Genomic DNA, 19978 nt, shown 5'->3' on the forward strand with positions numbered 1-19978 from the left:
GGCATCGTGCCCCAGTTTACCCACAACATAGACTCTATTACCCCAGAGTCATTGATCATGAGTGTAGCTGCACAGTAGTTATAAGTCAGAAAACAGTCTTAACTTGATGACTGAGCTACTGAAAATGAATTTTTCCATGATTAATTTATGTTATAAAGGAAGACAATACTATTTATCCCATGTACATGACTTAGTGAAATAATGCAAATGACATTGGATATTTACAAACTCGTTATGATAATGCAAATCTTGAAGAACATGTCAAAGAGTTCTGCAAGTGTCACTGTTATGTTTGGCACAAAAATAAACTCCATAACAATCTCTTTATCATTTCCCCCCTCCTTTTTCATGATATTCATCAGTCATCAATTCATCATTCACGCAATTTGAATTGTTTTGCAGAAAAGTAAAAGTGCTGAATTTACACTTTTTGTCATTTTAACACAACTAGATATGCTGAATTCTTAATCAATTAAGACAATCTGTTGATCTTTGTCTCTAAAATAGATTAAAAATCAATTAAGAAAGACTTACCTTTCTTACAGGAAATGGGTTTGCATTTTTGGAATAAAATAATTTGATTTTTATTCCTGCTGCAAGCTAAAGATTCTAAGTAATCACAATAAACAAAATAAAAATTCCAAGTAAGGATGGCTCTGTTAAAATAAGCAATATTCAGTCCCAAATATTTATTATCTGGAGAATGCATATGACAGATTTTATTGCTTCTGTTTCCTCCCCCCAAGACTGCAAGCCAGGACTTGATCAGACATATGAAATATACAGTACTCTGAACACATTCAAACCAAGGATAAAGCCATGGTAGTAAATTACCTTAAATTCAGTTTCAATGTTGGCTAGTCTGGCCAATTCATTGCTTAATTCTAAAGCGGTAAGGACAGGGTCTTCACTGGAAAGAGACAAATAAGCAGCACTGGCTAATCCTTTGTAGGCATTCATTCTTGATCGAGAGTGACTAAAGGAGTCTTTCCTCTGTTTCTCAATACATTCGTTGCACTTGCAAAAATAGTCATGTGGCCTTTCAATCCGTGCGCCTTTTAGTAGTAAGATGTGAACAATTTCATACTCCTGGCAGTGGGCAGCAAGTATGATGGGGGTAATGTCATGGGAGAACCTAGTTCCATCTTCATCATAGGCATAAAAATCATCATCTCTCAGTTCCTGCTCAAGGGGGCTGAGTGTGAGACGTTGCCCTTGTGCAAAGGCTGGATGATTCAATATTGCTTCGACTATGCGCACATATCCTTTACTGATGGCTAACAAAAGTGCATCCCCAACTCGAGCTAGATTCTCCTTTTTGAGGAGGAGCTCCGTCACTTCCAGATGCTCATTCCCTACAGCTAACTGTAGGGCATTTTGTCCCATATAATCAACACAATTAAAGTTCAAGGTTTTGGATTCCTCCAGCATTTTTCGGACAACTGGAATGTTGCCATATTCTGCAGAATCGAGAAAACGTTCCTCTTCTGCAGTCAGGCTGGTGCCTTTCTCATTGAACATGTAGGCTGGACCCCGAATGGCCTGCCTCCGGCCCTTCTCCCGAAGGGTTGTGTGCCTTCGATGCATGTTTTTATAATTGGTGTTTCTCAACCTGCAGAAGAACAGAAAAGAATGTTGGTTTTATTCTTGGAGATTTAGAATTTCACATAACTTGAAGTAAGGTTAGAAATACCTCATTACTCTTTGAGCTTACTGGATTTTTATGATATGAAACAGATGTTTAAAATTGTTTAGGATACCTGTGGAATAAATAACAGTTTTCTGGACAACAGGCAAGTTTTCTGCTGACATACACCCTTCTAGATTTGAACAAGAATACCCAATACTGCTTGCTTACGTGTGACATTATATCATTTTTCTGTTTCCTCATCTAGAGTAGTTCAATGTATGACTGCTTAAATTTTCATGCTAAAATACAGTTGGTAGTTACTCTAAATACAAGTACTCAAATCTAGGGCCCACTACTATAAAACACAGGTAAAATTCCTGATTTAGGATCATGTCTCTTCCCAATAAGCAGTTTTCTGAGAGCTAGTACTGAAAAACAACAAGACTACAAACAAGATAAAAGAATGAACTGATCAGAAAGGATCATTAGTTTCCCCACTGATTATGTGGTGGAGAAGCCTTCACTTGGAGTAGACAGGTGAAGACAAACTACTCTTATTACATCTCCACTGAAATCTTCAAAGAAAACTGTTATGTGCAACTGGGCTCCAAGGGGATGTAGACTCCCCCATTGTACAAAATCAAAAGAGATCCTGAATCTCCCTACCTTCTTAAAATTCACACTTTACATTTAGTGCTGTCTCGCTGTTAATCTTCACATTTTACTTCAATAACATCTCAACAAAATCTCTTTGTTAGACTCTAAACACATGAAGTTAATTGACACCCCCAAAGAAAGCACAGCTTGAGTAAAAAGATAAAAACAAAAACACTTTCACAAATGGCATTTGCACTCAGTCCAATAGCAAGTCCTAAATCACTTGGGTAAAATTTTCAGGAGCATCTAAGCTGTAGCAGGCAGATGTAACAAATAAGCAGGTGTTAATGCTCAGTGGGTGGCAAAGGTTCATCTTTCCATGCTCCATCTGTTCTCCAACTCAGTTTTGACCTTCACTCAATGAAAAGTTCATGTGGTGCTCTGAAAAAAAAAATTACTACTGGAGTTTTAAAGTGCTGTCATGAATGATGAGAAGAAAAGGTACCAAGAGACAAAGAGACAAAGTGGAGTAGAAACATTGCTTTCAGTAATGTGTTCTTTGGGAGAAGAAAAAAGCAAAGGAAGGAAGATTGAAAAAAAAAAAAAAAAAAGAGACAGAGAGAGTATATATGAACCCCCAAATACCAGAATACCAGTGTCCAGATACAGAAATTCTTCAGATAGCTGTTCTTATGGAATTAAGATATACACATATATACCTGTCATTTTAACTCTTTTTTTTTTTTTTCAGCTGATCCAGGTGAGAAAACTAGTATTGAAGAGAGGTTTATATTTATATATAAATTTTACAGTATTGTTTAACAGCTGCATTAAAATTCAAACAAATCCTAATAAAACTTTTTTTTTTTTCTTCTGACTATACAAGGTTGAAAATGAGGTTCATAATTAAGTAAGAACCATTCCCCGTAGGCTTTAATACATCAGTAGAACAACTTGAAAACTGAAAGGAACTGAACGTAACATTCCGTGCTCCACTGGGAGATAAAATTCTACATGAATCTTAAAATTAATCCCTTCCAGTATGAATAAAAGTTGAGGAAGTACACAAAGACGAGGGGCAGAATAATGGAGGACAAAGAGTTAAATAAATTAATCCTCAAGAGTGCACAAATTTTTTTTACAGGAGAAAACAGCAGAAGGTAAAATAAAATAAAATAAAATAAAATAAAATAAAATAAAATAAAATAAAATAAAATAAAATAAAATAAAATAAAATAAAATAAAATAAAATAAAATAAAATAAAATATACTGTGCTACTAACATACCTAACATTGAGAAGAAGACAGGGGTCTCTAAAGCAGCAAAATGCCTGGAGTAAAACTGGGACCTCTTTGAAGTTGACTGAACAGGTTCCATGGATTGTAGTGGAGCCCAAATATTACAAACAGCAATTAGCTTTCATCTCACAGCCAGTCTCAGTGAGGTCAAGACTAGTGTGCTTAAAATGAACTATTATGAACCATATGCTAAAGTGCTTGTGTAAACTGGAGCCCTTGTCCATAGCTATTCAGGACAGCACTTAAGAAACCTGTAAAGGTTAAGAAACAGAAAATTGAAGACTTTCTGAGTTCAAGCAAGATCTTCACATATAAATAAATGCTTTCCATCTGAATTGTGGTTTTGTTCATTGAGGACATACAGTACCCCAAAACACTTTACACATTTTCAGTCTTGGGATTTCCTGGATGTTAAAAGAAATAAAAGAAATATCTTAAAATGTTAAGAACCTTATAAGGATGATCTGGCAATGGTTCAAACAACTGCTGGAAATTAATCCTTTTCCTTCAAAAAAGGACCTTCATTTCACTTTCTTCAATCCAGAGACAATGCTGGTTTCAAACACTGTTTCTAGCAACAGAAATTGCATCAGAAAAAAAAAAAAAAGGAAACAGAATAGCATACCTGCCCTCCAAAAAGATAATTAATATACAAAATTGTGCTTATAATAAATGTTCTGCAGGGATTTCCCACAGCACAGAGTTAATCTCCACTGCTTACAGACAGGGGCAAGAGCACCGTAAATCAGAAGGCTTTGACTCAGGGGAATTATGACCCCCAGTCTTGCTCATGTGCAGGGAAGATCAATATCTCAGCACTGCACTTTATTGTCTTTCTAGAGAGCAGGAGAAGAATAAAAATTTATACTTTTAACTTTGAATGATTTCATGAGAAATGCTCAGCTATCAACTCTTGTTCTGAAAATAAAGTTATAATTACTCTTTGACCTGAACACTGAATCGTGATAGAGAAGTGGCAGTGCAAAGAGTAATATATGCAGTAGCTGAGAATCTTGGAAACCCAAGTCTTCTCTAATGTCATGACTGTACTCGGCACATTTTCTACTCTGCTTTTCAGTTATATGCAGGCAGTTTCAGAAATAATTATATTTACTGAATGTGTGTAATGTGCTCTCTTAAAAAAGTAATTGTAACTTGATTGCATTTATCTTACCATTTTTATTTAAAGGTGGTTTGCATTGAAATGACTCTGCATTTGCATATTTTATTGAGACAGCTAGCGATCAAACTCATCAGGCACTGCAATTAAATATTGTGTTTTTCTAGGAAAGAATGCCAATGTATGCGGTGTTGTTGGAGAGAAAATGTTCTGGGAAAAGGAAACCAAAAATTTCAGGGCCTAAATACTGCTTACAGCAATGTGCATCCAGCTTTATAAAGCCAACTGAGCTATAATACATCTGGACTCCTGTGGTAAGTGAAGAAGAATAGCCATTTCTGAAAGGTGATTTAGCTCTTAACAAATCATCATCTGGGAGTATCTCAGCTCTTAATTAAAGTGACTAAGAATAGATACTTGAACTTGCACTGAAGTTACTAGGAGCTGAGACACTCAACATCTCACATGGGAACATGGCATAACATGAGGTTTGTTCTTGGTGTGTTGTCACTTGAAAACACTGTTGAAGCTGAAAATCTTACTCTGGCAACAAAACTCTCTTGGTTGAGTGCCATACATGTAGGACAAGGGAAACACAGAGAAGAAACTGGGCTGCTTCATTTTGAGCCTACCCTAAAAAATGCTTTTTCTCCTTGGTCCTCCCTTCCACAGTGCTCTAGTCTACACCATGTAGGGTCTTTTGTCACCTCTCAGGTCCCACGCAGCATATTCCCATACAGCATGTTCCCACACAGCAAAAGCAACTCTGGATCAGCAAAACTTCCATCTCGACATCAGGCTTGGAGAAAATGTTCAAAGACACCTTAACCTCCAATAACCTTAAGAGGTTAAATTGGAGTTTTTACAACAGGGCTTTGAACCAGAACTTTAAAAGCATGTAGGACAGACTGAATGATATCTGGTTGAGTAGATATATCTGAAGTCTGAATAGGTATTGAAATGAATGGGTATTAGGGTCTATAGTAATTCTGGAATTCTCAAGAGATGTCACCTTTAAAATGACCAAAAGCCTGAAAATTGAGCAGGGCATTCACAAAGGTGCCTTTAGTTACTTAAGGACTCTGACTAGTCTTTGAATTTCATTTTTGTGAAGAGAGGCTGACATGATTCTCCCTTGTTCCCTTTCAATTGGCCTCTTTGTCTAGAAACTACTACAGAAAACTAGGGTAAGTAACCATTACTATGAGCCACGCTTGGTAAAACAACCATGAGGGGAGGCTTTGATAAAACATTGACTCTGTCATGGTGAAAAGTAAATTTTAGCTTTGGAAAGCCATTCTCAGAACATAACCCTTGGTTCTTGTGCAGCCTCAGAAACTGTCAGAATGAAATTTTACTTGTTCTTTTTCTTTTTACTTACACCAATGTTTATAAAAAGAATCTGGGCACAGAAAGGCTGTAGAATCCCTGAGGCCTCTTTGGAATTGCCACAGCTATTATATATCAAATGGAACATTTTTTCCCTATTAGCCCTTCCACAAAGAAAATCTGATCACTGAAGCCATGCTATAACCATGAAGAAAAAATAAGGGAACAAAGCTCTACAAATAGACACAAATCTATATATAGAAATTAACACATTTAAAACAGTAAATAAAATTGCTCTGAGCAAAAATAGTAAGATGTTGTACCTTTTGGTTAAAAAATTGACAACATATTTTGTAGGAGACTCCAGACTTCAGGTGAGGAGCACAGACTGAACACAAACTGCAAATATTTGTTATAGTATATGCAACAGGGTACTCTGGAGTTCCAAGTGCTGTGTAGGCATATGTTATCAGATCTCTCTGAGATCTTTATTTTCTCTAGTATCTTAAATAAACTCTCTAAGTCTTACTTTAAGTCAGGACATTTTCCTTTAAGACAAAAGTTTTAAGTGTTGTTTTTTACTTATTGCTGACTTACTATGTATACAGCTGAATATCATTTGGGATAGCTGGCGTGGTTTTAGAACAGTTTATTCTGAAGCTTTTTATGCTTTGAAATGCAGAAGTACCTTTCTATTTAGTCTTGAGATAGCTAAAACTGTTACAGTACTATTAAAAACTTGGTCATTCTGCATACATATCCAAGGATAATTAATAGACTATTTTAGTTCTATTCAGGCTGGGGGTTGTGGGGGTGGGTGGTGTGCACATACCCAATAAATATTGCAGATATTCATTCCTTTGCAGAGTAGTCCTACAAAGCAGTTGCAGGAAGCTGTATTCCCAACAGCTCCTATAGATAAAGGAAAATGATATTTCAAGGTCAGTCTCTGAAAAGAGGCCTCTTTACTTGTGGAAGTACAGGTGCAGACAGCAAAGCCACACCTTCTGAAATCCCTTTGATAAATGCTATGGTGAGATACATTCAGGCAGAGAAAAAAAAAAAAGTCTTTCACATCATTAAAGGACATTGATGAATGACACACACTAACACTCTCATAATCTTCTTGTCATGAAGCATGAGGTCTGAGGCTAATACCCCCAAAACATTGAGAGAGAACTAAAGCTTTATTGACACGTAAATTTTCATGTCTTCTCTGAAGTCTAGTAGAAGGGAGCCAACTCTTCCCTGTGGCTTGAAAAAAAAGGAAATGGAATTTGACTCTTACCAGACATCTTTCACAGAAAAACAAAAATGAAACCAAAATAATAATAATAATAATAATAATAATAATAATAATAATAATAATAATAATAATAATAATAATAATAATAATAATAATAATAATAATAATAATAATAAACCACAACAAAATAAACAGAAACACCCACCACTTCTTAGCTGTTTTCTCCTCACAAACTAAAAATAAGCATGTTCTTTCCCTTTCCAAAGCAAAGTCACTCACCAACACAAGTCTTTTACATCAAAAGAGATTGTGAAATAATCACCTTGGTTCTTGTGTTAAATTTCCTCTTGTTTTTATAATCTATTTACTGTGTACTTTTTTTTTTTTTCCCCTTCCTTATTTTTCCTTCATATAGAGTAGTGAAAATGACTGATTATTGCAAAGGTATAATAGACCTCTTATGAGATATATCAAAATCAAGTCTACTATTACATTACCTCCAGCTGTCCATTCATTAACATTTTTAGCCACCAAATGAACTATCATGAAGAGAATCTGTCCTTTAAAACAAAAATCTGGCTAGTTGAACTAGGAATGATTTATCTTCACTGTTGAAGCACTTTAAAAGTCAGTCTTAGATCACACCCAGAACACAACAGAGGAATACCTGTTCATTCATAATTTTTTACTACTGATGACAGCAATGAAAATTGTTTCTAATTGTGCAAGCAGGGGGCACTGTAATGCTGAATTTCAACAAATTCTTCCATTAAAAAGAGAAAGAAAAGGGTCTGAAAAGAAATGAAAATCTCAGTTGTCAGTGTATTTCATTTTCCCCTATTGCTGCACCCTTTTTACCTGATATTTATTTGCTTGATACTTAATATGACTGGAAAAAAATATAGAGAGAAAGACTCCTGACACTCAGACCCAGCAAGCTGAAACAGGCATGATACAATGTCCAAAATTAACACCTGTCATTTTTCCTCCTTTTGTATTGGTCAAACTATTTCCAGGAAGAATAAACCCTTTTAAAAAAATCACCCAGCTACAAGAGATGACAACAGCATGGCTCCAAACCATGTGGCCAGCAACAAACACCAAGCCCTTTCGAGGTACACCAAGACCAAACAGATTTGCACAAATTCCAAGGCTAGAAAGCCGAACCGATTTTATCCACAGCCACCCACCCCGCTCAGCACCAGCCCAGACCCAGGCTCGTAGGAAACCAAGCTGCACCGAGACATGTCCAACCCCAACAAAACTTCCCGGAGCACAACTAGGGGCCGGCACTGGAGCCAGGGCGCTTCTCAGACGAACCGAAAATCGAGCCGGCTCTGGATGAGGCAGAGCCCGGGAGCTCCTAGCCTCTCGGCTTAGGTGCAGCAGCTTACATGTGCGCGTCGGGGCCGGGTCCGCTTCACCCTAGAGGCGCGGGGCGCTGCGCGGCGCTGCGCGGGCGCGGCCCCCCATGGCCGCGCTGTCCGTGGTGCTGAAAGGGAGCTGTCCGTGGTGCTGAACTGGAGCTGTCCGTGGTGCTGGAGCAGAGCTCAGCCGTGCCGGACGGGGCGGGAGCGGTCCACGCTGCTGCAGCCGCTGGCGGCTCGATGAAGGCGGCTCCTCATCCTCATCCCCTCCGCGCGGCTGGGGCAGAGCTCCCCGGGAGAGCCGTGGATTCGCTTCCCGGTGGAAGAGCCTGCTGCTGCGAGGTTGGCATGTGGGTTGCGTTGTCCTCCCCGCCCTCCCTCCCTTCCCACGCCGTCCTCCTCTTGTAGGTGTGGATTCAGTGTGTTTTTTTTTTTGTTTGTTTGTCTGTTTGTTTTTCAGGGAGCCCCCTCCTCGTCCGGAGCTCAGCAAGTGCCCTCGCGCCCTTCCAAGGGCTGCCCTAGCGGAGGCGTGGCGAGAGAGCCCTGCTGGAGAGGGCAGAGCTGCCTCTGGGCCGGCCCAGCTGGGCGGGGGGCTCTGCTGGGGTCTCTCCCTCTCACACGCTGCACGTCTGCCTCATTTGACTGTGCCACCCCCTCTGCTTCTCCGTCTCCCGGGCACAGGTTGAGATCGGTTTTCTGTCTTTAGACAGCTTGTCTCTTAGGGGGACCGCCCAAGGAAGTGTGTGTATGTGATGGGGGGAAGTAAGGGAGGAGGGAGAAAGTGAAACCAACAAACAAACAAAACAATCAATGCAATCAATCCCCTCTCTCCCCTGACAGAGGAGGGCCACCAGAACAACAGCTTCAGACTGTACCCAGGATCCCTGTGTAAAGCAGCCTTCTGGACTCTCTCCTGAATGGTAAGAGCCGACATGTTCACTGGAACCCCTCCCAGGATATTTCCACCATCTCCCATTTAATGCCAGCCATATGGGTCCATCCAAGGCCATGACATTTATTGTCCTTCCCCATCAGTGCTGTTCCCATCTGACCCTTGCTACAGAGACACAAGTATCCCCATCACCTAATACACTCCAGTGAAATTACCACATAAACCAGCCCACCTCACGTGGTATGTCCTGTTTCACATCAAATTATGATGATAAACTTCAGCAAATTTCAGATATATGTTTAAAAAAAAAGTTTAAATTTCTCCATGTTAGCTTAGACTCTCATTCAACACAACTGAATGTATACTTAACTTTAAGCACCTGCTCAAACCCGTACTTATTCACTATATTACTTTGAGCACATATCCAAAGCCACACATGCATGCATGTGACTGTATCACAAATATGAAGAATAGAGCTGTCGTCTGTACTATCATCTGTTCTTTACAGTCTGAATTCTGTTGATTCTGCAGGTCAGGGTCATGCTAGGAGTCAGAAATATCAGAGTGCAACAACTTTTCTTTCATTTTCATTTATACAACAGCAGCTGTATCCTTGTTAAACATATCTCAGCAGAAGTCTGTGAAAGGCTACATGCTTACAATTGCCTTATTAACCCCTGCCCTGTACAATCCATACCTTACCTTTCAGTTCATCTCCAGTTCCATTGTATCTTCCCAAACTTTACATAAGCTTTCTAGACTCTTCCTAACTCTCTTTACCCTATTTGTGTTTTTAAGTGGTTGCTTGTTTCTACTAATGTTTTAGATGTAAAAAATCATTGTTTCTTTTCTCCTCCAGGTACAGGTAAAGGGTGAGTTGCCAGATGGACACTCTTACATTTGAGCATGTATTAATTTAGTATTCAACACTTCCCTTTTCCCTTCTGAATCCTTTCCCTCTGCTGTCTTTTCTAATCAGATTTTATGCAACACTTCCTGCACATTTCCAAAATATGTTTGGTTAAAATCCCTATGGACATTTTCCCCCATGATACCTTCTCATTCTGTATTCCACTCTAATTGCATTTAAAAGTCAGAACATATGTCTTACTCTCACAAAGATGTCCCATCTTAACATTTCAACTGATGTCTTCTGAATTACTTATATCTCAATTAAATATTATTCCCTCCAGAAGTATCATATAACAAGACAAATTCAGAAGCATTTAGTCAAGTAATATTTTTCTTGATCATAGATGATATAGAAACCAATGACCAACAAGAGAATATTTCCAATATAACATTTACTTATTTATTTTTGTCCTGGTAGAGTTATCTATGCTATTTATTTATTTCCTTTCCAGACCTTCCCAATTTTTCATAACATTCTGTTCATCTTTTTGTTCCTCTGTAAGTTGTTGTAATTTCAAGGAAAAATGATTTTACTGTAATTACATAATAAAGAATTTTTACATTTGTTATTACAGAAATCTTTCTGTACTTTGTAAAATGAAATAAATACATATAGAGAAAGAACTTCACAAATTAAAAAAAAAAAAAAAAAAGAATAGGAAAAAAAAAGAATACAATTGTGTGATTATTACAAAATGACATTCCCATATTTTTATTTCCATTCAAGTATCCCTATGGATAAGAGTATGGATAAGAGTATGCCCTAAAACACTGTCCATAAAGAAAATCAACATATGACTGATTTTTAGCTCATTTTAGCAAGAATTAATACACACATTGAAGAGCTGAAATAAAAGCCCTTAAATGGAAGAATAAGCTACCCATCTCTTGGAGTAAAAATCTCAAAACACTCAATATTCAAGAGGGGAAAAGGACATAAAATAAAACTAGATATTCTGTGTAAGAACAAAAACATTATGAGAAATCTCAGCTTTTTTTTTTTTTTTTTCTATGCAAAACAAAAATAAACCATTATAAAATTACAACTTTAAAAACAAAAAACAAAAAACACACCATCAATTAATTATAGATCAAAGGAGATATTTTTGCTTCTATGACAGAAAATTACTTCATGCTTACTTTCATTATCTGATTCTAGATTGTAATCTGTAAATATAAAGCCATTTCAAAGTGGAAAATAAATGCAAATATTATCATATTTTAAAAGTAATATTTAAACATGTTTTGAAGAACAGACATTCCATGTGAAATGATATGTCTACACTAACCTTTCATTTCTGGTTCAGATTTTGAGCACAAGAATATTATTTGACTTTTCAACCCCCAGAAGTATGCACTGTTCCTAGTTCTTCTAAAATACTGTATTCTTGATGCCTCATAAGAGGTGAACACAACTTCTACCAGTGGCATTCCAAACCCTCAGCTGTGCCATACTTATCCTGTAGATAGCTGAAGCAATCAGAGAATAGAAGCATGATATCAAAGCTGTTTTTCTCCACTCCCACTTTTCATCAGGGGTAATTTAGAGTAGCTCACTGTTGCAGGTTAATTCAGAGTAGCTCTGAACTCCCACAGGGATTATCACTAAGGCTGACAAGCAGGAGTTTGCAAGTCTTCACTATGGCCAGTGTGATTCTGATGAGTTTCATGCAGAGACAAGCTCCTGGGAGCTACTCTTCACATTTTCTCTCTTTACAGGGAAAATCAGATAACATTTTGGGATAGCTTTTCAATTCCTTCAAGCATTTCAAGAGGCCAAAAAACAGAACCAAAATTAACTGTGCTTGTCTAAAATAAGCTTTTCCATCTCAATTTTCAAGCACTGAAAACAATACACAATGTATGACAGATAATAATCAACTTCATTCAATTTTACTTTAGTTTAAAAAAGTCTTAGGTAATAACCCAAGTTATAAAATGGAAAAGCTTAGCCCTTGAAATCAGTGTTTCCATTAAATTTTCACTTTAATACTTGGAAACACAGAGGGTTCAAGCTGTATTGGTGACACTCAAGGCAGTACACTTAAGCACCGATATTGTCAACTTTTGCAGTTAGCAGCCTGTATGTCCTAAAGTATCCTACTTTTCCTGGGCCTGAAAGACAACATCTGAAAATACACTTCTGAACCTAACTTTGTTTTGGCCTTTCTTCCTCTCTGAAGCACTATTGTAAACAGTGTTATCACCAGACCAAGCTTGTCTAAAACACAGTTGCTTATGGATGCTGGTGTGATGCCAGTACTCTCAGAGTTATCAGCTAATGCAAGCTAGCTGAAGGTGAACTTCCCAGCAGTACTTCAAAAACTTTTAATCTCAATAACATAAATTGGCAAATAGTTATTTAAGATCTCTCAGAAACAAAAAATGTTGGTAGAAACTGTTGTCCAGGACTGTCAGTAACTAGCCAAAAGCAGTTATGCTTGGAAACAGTAAAGTCTGAGCAGCAGTAGAGAGATAGAGATCATGCAATGGTGTCTTTTCACTTTAAGATAAAGACAGTGATAAAGGATCAGTTCATACACACATCAATCTCAGTACCTGAAGAAAATAACTCCCAAAGTAACTAACAATTTCATATGGGAGACCACAGTCCCTCTTTGTTCTCTTTAAAATCAACAGGAGGAATCGAAAAGATAAAGGTTTTGGGTAGGCAGGTCCAGCACTACAAGCTGATGACAGAAAGATTTAGTAAGTGCACCAAATTTAGCCTGGAGAAATGCCAGACATTTTCCAAAGTGCTTCACATAATGTATCTACTCATTGATAGAACAAAAGTGAAAACTAGCAAAGATGCCAGCTCAGTTAAGAAAACCACTAGTAAATTCCTTGTTCACAGTCTGAATGAAGTTAACATGCTCCATAGGCACTGTATTTAACTCATGCCTTCTGTCTTTGATCTTTTATCTCTAACAATTTTTCTGACCTTCAAACAATATCCACAAAAGAATAGGTATTCCATATTACATTCTATTGTTTTTAGCATGCAGCTTGGATTTGTGGGCCCCTTGTCTCATGCTGCCTTTTCAGGACAGAAGAAAATATAAGGAAAGAAAATATGAGACAACACAATCCTTCTGCCAGTGTCCACATTGGCTTTGTCAGGTTCACATATGGTGAACACTGTGAGAGTATTAGACAAGAAAAGCATCTACAGTAGACTACAGTAGCTTCCTCAGCTTCTCCCAGAAGCTAAAACAGAATTTCTCACTGGCACCCTTCTCAGCTTCTGGTATTTCAAAACAAAATACTTTTTTTTTTTTTTTTTTTTTTTGTCTATATGACTTAGCTCTTTTTAGCAAAGTCTGCATTAATATCATCATTGTGCTATGAAATGTGACTAGCTCATGAGACATTTTTCAGTGACTCTATTAACAGTATTTTTAAGTGTCCACTGGTTTGATACATGCATAAATCAAATATAATGGTAGTAATGGTGTGCCAAAATGGAACTGGCTTGTGGTTGCATCCCAGCAAAGCTGGGAAATTTCTTGATCCTGGTAATTACAAGATGGGGATATGGGGGATGTCTATGAAAAATTCAAATCCTCCAAACATCTTCACTACAAAGAGGGAAGCTCATTTTGTCACCAACACTAGCAGCTTTCCCACACATTAATGCTAAAAAGGAATTAATAGTCTATATGTGGTATTGAGGGCAGAACCTGAAGCAAACCTCAGGACAAACTACACAAATAAAACCTTTTCCAAAACTTGAGCAGATTCACATTAATCTGCTTTATTGTGGAGTGAATAAGGTATTTCTCTTCTTAAAATCTTCACTCATGAGTGTATCAAGGTGGTGGTGGGAAGGGGGTTGAGGATCTCAGTCTTTTGTTGAAAAACAATTTCAGAACATCTGAAACACGTTTTTACACTTATGTAAATTTTGGCAGTGTGAGAAAAGAATCAGAAATGTTGAAATGTGTTTAGGATGACTCAAAGGCTGAGGATTCATTTCATGCAACTGTTATCATCTAAAAGCATTCAGGCATCCTCTTTTGTCAATGACCAGAAATAGTTTGCAAAAAAATAGACATTTTCTATGCCTTCTGAAATACTATAATAAAGAATATCCATGTTGTGATAGGTAGGCTGTGAACTTCAGATGTACTTAAAGTCCTTACCTTCAGTGATTAAAAATAAATAAATAAAATAAAATAAAATATAATACTGAGAGGGAGTAGATTGATAGCTTTCTGGTTATATTTCCTAATTTAGCAAAGACTATTTTTCTTTCAAAGGCAAGTTTATTTGTCCAGTGAGATAACTCTGGATGACTCTGTCTGGAAAACACCCTTGCAAAGTAGGTATTACATAAACATTAATCTGAAGACTACTTTAAATAGTTATTAGTATTAGATACATGATACCTAGCTTCCTAGGTTGAATTGTGTTACATGCCACAAGTGAAGAAATACTAAAGATAAATTCACTTCAGATCTCTTTCTGAAGGCTAGAAATCCATTACTTGTCTTAAACTCCTATTTCTATTTTGGCTACTGCCTTTGCTTGCTCCGTCTTGGACAAGAAAAACTCAAGAAAGGAACAGAGCTTGTCCTCTTCCTTTGCCTCATCTTTTGTACTCTAATTCAATGCTTCAATTACATAAGCTATCGGTTATCACTTTCAATTCAGTCCCCGCTGAAATGAAGAGAGCCCAGAAATAGGTGTTTTAAGCTCACAATGGGTTCTTATATTTGGATTAAGAAGTTGCAACCTTCTCATCATCTATAGTTCTATCACAGATTCAGTACAAGCAATGTGCAGAATGAACCTGAAGTACATATCCCAGTATGCCACAGGATGCTCTCAGAAATGGGAAGCATCAGATTCAGCACAAAATTTTTATTTTTTTTAACTCTGCCATAACATAACAGTTCAGACACTGTGTTGCACACATCTACTCAGGCGTCTTAGGTGTGAAATTTTACACCTCTAAAATGTCGTGATTATTAGTAATAATCCACATATGGGTATCACTAAGGTTCTTGCTTAGTATCCAACCAAACCAAAGACAAGACAGCTCTTTGGCATCTATTTAGCAACCTGAGGATGAAGGGGTTAAATACTCTACAAAATCCTTCAGCATCAGTTCAACTGGGGGCCAACATAATCTGACTAATATTAGTCCAGGCTATGCATTGCAGTTAATCAGCGTGCATGCCAATTGACTTCAAATTTTTTCTGTTCTATTGCATTTACTACCCAGGGGTAGTACAATGTACTTTCTTTTGCTCACGTGCCTGGAAAACATATTTCTTGCTTTTTAGTTTTCTAGGAAATTAACTTTGTGAATGAGCCCCTCGGAGCATTTGAAATGTACAATACACTTTATTTTGAAGGCAGCATAATTCGAGCACCCTTGAAACTGCACATTTTGTTTCAAGATAAAAACAAAATGTCAATACTGTCACCTTTGAGAGTCAGGCAAAATAGGTCTTTCATTTCACTATGGCAAGTAGAGTTGTGAGTCACTTACAGTTATACTTGGCATGCTCCTATTTTGCAAGGAAGGATACAAGAAAATCAGATTTACAAACAGACATGATATGCTATCACAAAAAGGTGGCAAGAACATTACATACTTTTCAAGCAGTGCTGAAGGATCTGGAAGTCTCTCTGGTCTTTCACATTCTGGATTTCACGTCATATTTTTGTGAACCTAACGGGTAGGATAAATACATCGTGTTTATACTGTGATTTCTAATCTATGTAGTAATCAACTGTGACATTTAAGACTCTTGATGACTGAACCTTCAGAAACTTTGACTTGGTGGTTGATAGGTGAAAAACACGCAAATGTTTTGAGCAAAGGAAGATTGACTAGCACACTTAAAAGAAAAAAAAAAAAAATAGAAACATCATTTCTAAAATGCAGTGTGCTGAGTATAAGGCAACATAAAATATAGCACACTGTGACCAGAACAGTAATTCATTCTAGAACACACCTGTGGTTATTTAACATCTTTTTTAACATCTTTGCTATGCACAGCCTTCCCCGCAGAAAGGGATGACACCAGCTAAAGGACACAATTAGGAGAATGTTTTCTTCTTTTTTAACTAGACATTTATTTGGGGGAAAAAAAATAAAATAAAATTTTGGCCATTGAAACCATGGTGAAAAGAAGGTTCTCTGTGTCCCTTATTTTCTTTTCTGATGCCATTAGGCCTGACTTAGAGATCAGATACATTATTTACTCTTCAAACAGTGCCAAAACTATGCAGGAAGGTTAAAAGACTGGTGCATTTGTGGAATGAGCAGAAAAAAAATGAAAGAAGAATCCTTTTTCTCAGCCACAGGTCAGGTAGATGATAATCTGACAATGTAGGCTTTAGTTTCCCAGTGTCTGATAGCAATTTTTATTTTTTTCCACTAGTCTTTGCTTTTAGAGGAGCAGGTTGTTTTATGCTCCTCTAACCTGCTTTGTTTTGATTATATATGAGGCTTCTCATTAGGCTCCTTTTTAATTTTCTCTCCAAATTAAAGCAATAAGCCCAAAGCATGAAATTTATGGGGTCATACATGCTTCATACTTATACTATTCCACCCAAATCAATCATTTCCATTCATTTAAGCAGAAATCCTGAATAAACATGTACCTCCCTAGTCACCAGTCTGCCTACTTCATCTTGCTACCCAGCAAGGAAAGTCCGAACTACTACAGGCTTGCTACTTCCTGAGGCAAAAACACTTTACTACCTGCTGTGTTGGGTACAGAACCAGCTCTTCAGCTATTGTAGGTAAAAAGGAGAGACTGTGCCTGTAGACTAAGGTTCCCAATGAAGATGCTTAGGAAGACAAAGAGATGACCAAAATTTAGGTCTGCTCTTCCCTGGGGCTCTCCCTGTTTAGGTGTATTATCAGAGGGATTCATTCCCAGAAACGGCAGCTTAGTCCTTTTTATATATTTTTTTTTTTTTTTTGTTTCCCCCTCCCCTATTAAATTGGTTTGCTAAAATGACCAGAAAGCAAATCCAGCATGGGAGTATTTTGGGGAGATTGAAGGGAAGGATACAGCTGCAGCCCCTTGAAAGCCTAATAGGAAAATAAATTCCACATGAAATGAGGAGTGGATAATTATGTGTTGCCTAAGAAAAATAAAACTGTTCCCTCCTAGAGCTTATTTTGTTTTGAATTTAAGTGCTGCTGGTGAATTTCTATCTATTCAGAATGATTGGAAGAGATGAAAGTGGTGAGGAGAATCTACAAAAGAAGACTGTATACAGAAACAAGAAAATGCTCAAAATGAAATTGGCTTTTTCATCTTGAAACATGGATATTTTGGAGATGGTGAAGTAGTTACCTAATAAAAGAGAAAACAGCATGCCTATTAAAAGAGGGATTTAGAATGTTACATGTAAGTGATGGGTTTCTGTTCCTTAAGGGTAAAAATTAAGTGTTTTAAAGGAAAAAATAAACCCTGCAGTTTCCTAATCATGTTTCAAATGATAAATATGTCTATCAGAGAAGGAGAAAAGTGTTCCTATAAACTAGCAGCAGTATCTGCACATAGAGATGAGGCAAAACTCCACAGGCAGCCTCTTAATGGTGCTTGAAACTGAAAGAAAAAACATCCCTTTTAAAATATCCTATTGAAAACATGGAGGGATTGGAAAGCATACGAAGTTCAGATTCCTCTTAAGACGTGATTACAGTGACAAGAGGATTTTTTTGAGGACATGCAATCCTGTGGACTGCTCTGGAGTCTGAAAGGCTTGAGTCAGGCAGAGTTACAGAGAGGACAGAAACAAGCTGGCTCTAGGTATGAAAACCCTGAGCTAGCTCTGGGCAAAAACTCATATAAACAGTTCAGTGTTATTCATTATATGAATGAAAAGCAAATGAATTTCTTGGCTGAACAGAAAAATGAGTCAAAATACATAAAGACGAGAGACGACTCATAACCACTATGCAATTAATGAAGAAAAAGTTTTATAAATATTGTTTGTTTTTTTTTTTAGGTCACATATTTTGCATTCACAGAATCAGAGATGGGTTAAGGTTGAAAGGGACCTCTGAAGTTCATCTGCTCCAGCCACCTGCTCAAGCAGGGTCACTAGAGCTTTTCAGTATCTACAAGGAGAAGACTCCACAACCTTCTGGGCAACTAGGGCCAGTGTGCTCCATCACCCTAACATTTTTTATTTTGTTGTTGTTGTGAGGAAAAAGCATTTCCTCACCTACGGCCAGCCACTTGTGGATGCAGTTGTGATATGGTAAGGACATGTGGAACATGTCTTTAATTCTAAGGTATGAACCTTCCATCACTTTACTTCAGTAATAAGCATTTTTCTTCCAAGGTTTAGCCTTCAAACCCATAAATCTCAGCAGCAAGTACCACATAAGTCTTCAATATTGGGCAGTGGATAGAACCTGTTTTTGTTTGCCATTTAACATTTGATGAACTACTGTTTTTTAAAATGCTGCAACAGCTACTTAATTTCTCCAGTATTGTGTTGGTTGAGCTTTATTTATTTATTTATTTGGGATTTATTAATTTTAAAGAGGTTATTGTTTTTTTTATTTTTAATGATATCTATATTTCTTCTTCTTGTTTACATGGTGGAAGGTGTGTCACACCTCAGAGCACAGCACTAACTCTGGGCACCTGCCCTGGCTGTGTCACAGCAGACAGAACATTGGAGGTGGCCATGTCACAAAGAGTGATATGGGCTGCCCAGGATGGGTATAAGAAGGGCTGCTGGTACTGCTGATGTCAGAAGAGCAGCTGGGCCACTCATTATTCCAACAAAATGAACTTTCTTACAAGACAGACAAATAGAGCGTACTGTGAAGTTACATGCAAGGACCTGTGGTTTTCCAGATAAGGAACATACTGCATGGCAGCCAGGTGACCTACACTTACAGCTGAAGACAAAAAGGTAAGCCAACAGGGAACTGTTGGCTAACATACAGACACAGAAGGGGGGCTACTCAAATGGACCGTGCTTTTTAAAAGGGTAACCTGAGCAGGAGCAGCTGCATGGGGACAGTTTTTCCTGCTGCTATACATAAGAAGAAAAAGAGATCAATACTTAATTTTCAAGGATTATCTATGATTGACAATACCCATTGTGTAAAGTGAGCCTAGACAAGTCCGAAGCAGTTTCTAATGCAATACTAACTCCCTAGTGAATAAAAAAGTTTTTCCTTCCCATATACTGTTCAAGCAGTGCCTGTCCCACTGTTGTTCTGGGTCCCAGCAAAGGAATTGACTGGTCCAAGGTATGTCTTCTGTTCAGACCTAAAAGATTTTTGCTCTATTTACAATTGTAAGGCAAGTCTATTTTCATAAATACTTGACTTGCCTGTTTAGAGGTTTGACATTTTATTGACAGCCATACAAGTTAGATTATGCAGATGGAACAGACGCTGCCATTTTTAGGTATAATTAGCATTTCATTTCCTTTCAAACAATTTCCCCCATCATGTTCAGCACCATCCCGGCAATGGAAACGTTCAAAAGAACACTCCACTACAGGTTAGTGCTATTTAAAAACAACAACAAAACACAAACAAAAACCTAAACAAAACTAGAAACCACACACCTTAATTTCTGAACTA

The 19978-nt window shown here is 37.5% G+C and overlaps 1 protein-coding gene across 3 annotated transcripts in view; it reads right to left on the minus strand.

The window, feature by feature from the left end:
* The window catches only part of TRPC7 (transient receptor potential cation channel subfamily C member 7), a 91222-nt gene that overhangs the window by 61203 nt on the left and 10041 nt on the right, over positions 1–19978 (minus strand). The window contains exons 1-2 of one of the 3 annotated variants that reach the window (XM_068698290.1): positions 8616–8967; positions 835–1612 (exon numbers count right to left, since the gene is read on the minus strand). In XM_068698290.1, coding sequence (XP_068554391.1) covers positions 835–1612; positions 8616–8617 — 780 coding nt within the window. In that variant the 5' untranslated portion in view covers positions 8618–8967. Of the gene's footprint in view, positions 1–834; positions 1613–6807; positions 6888–8615; positions 8968–19978 lie in introns of those variants that run through there. The other 2 variants (XM_068698291.1, XM_068698292.1) reach the window with 2 other exon arrangements.

Source organism: Anas acuta, chromosome 14 (genome assembly GCF_963932015.1).
Source record: "Anas acuta chromosome 14, bAnaAcu1.1, whole genome shotgun sequence".
Lineage (NCBI taxonomy): Eukaryota > Metazoa > Chordata > Aves > Anseriformes > Anatidae > Anas > Anas acuta.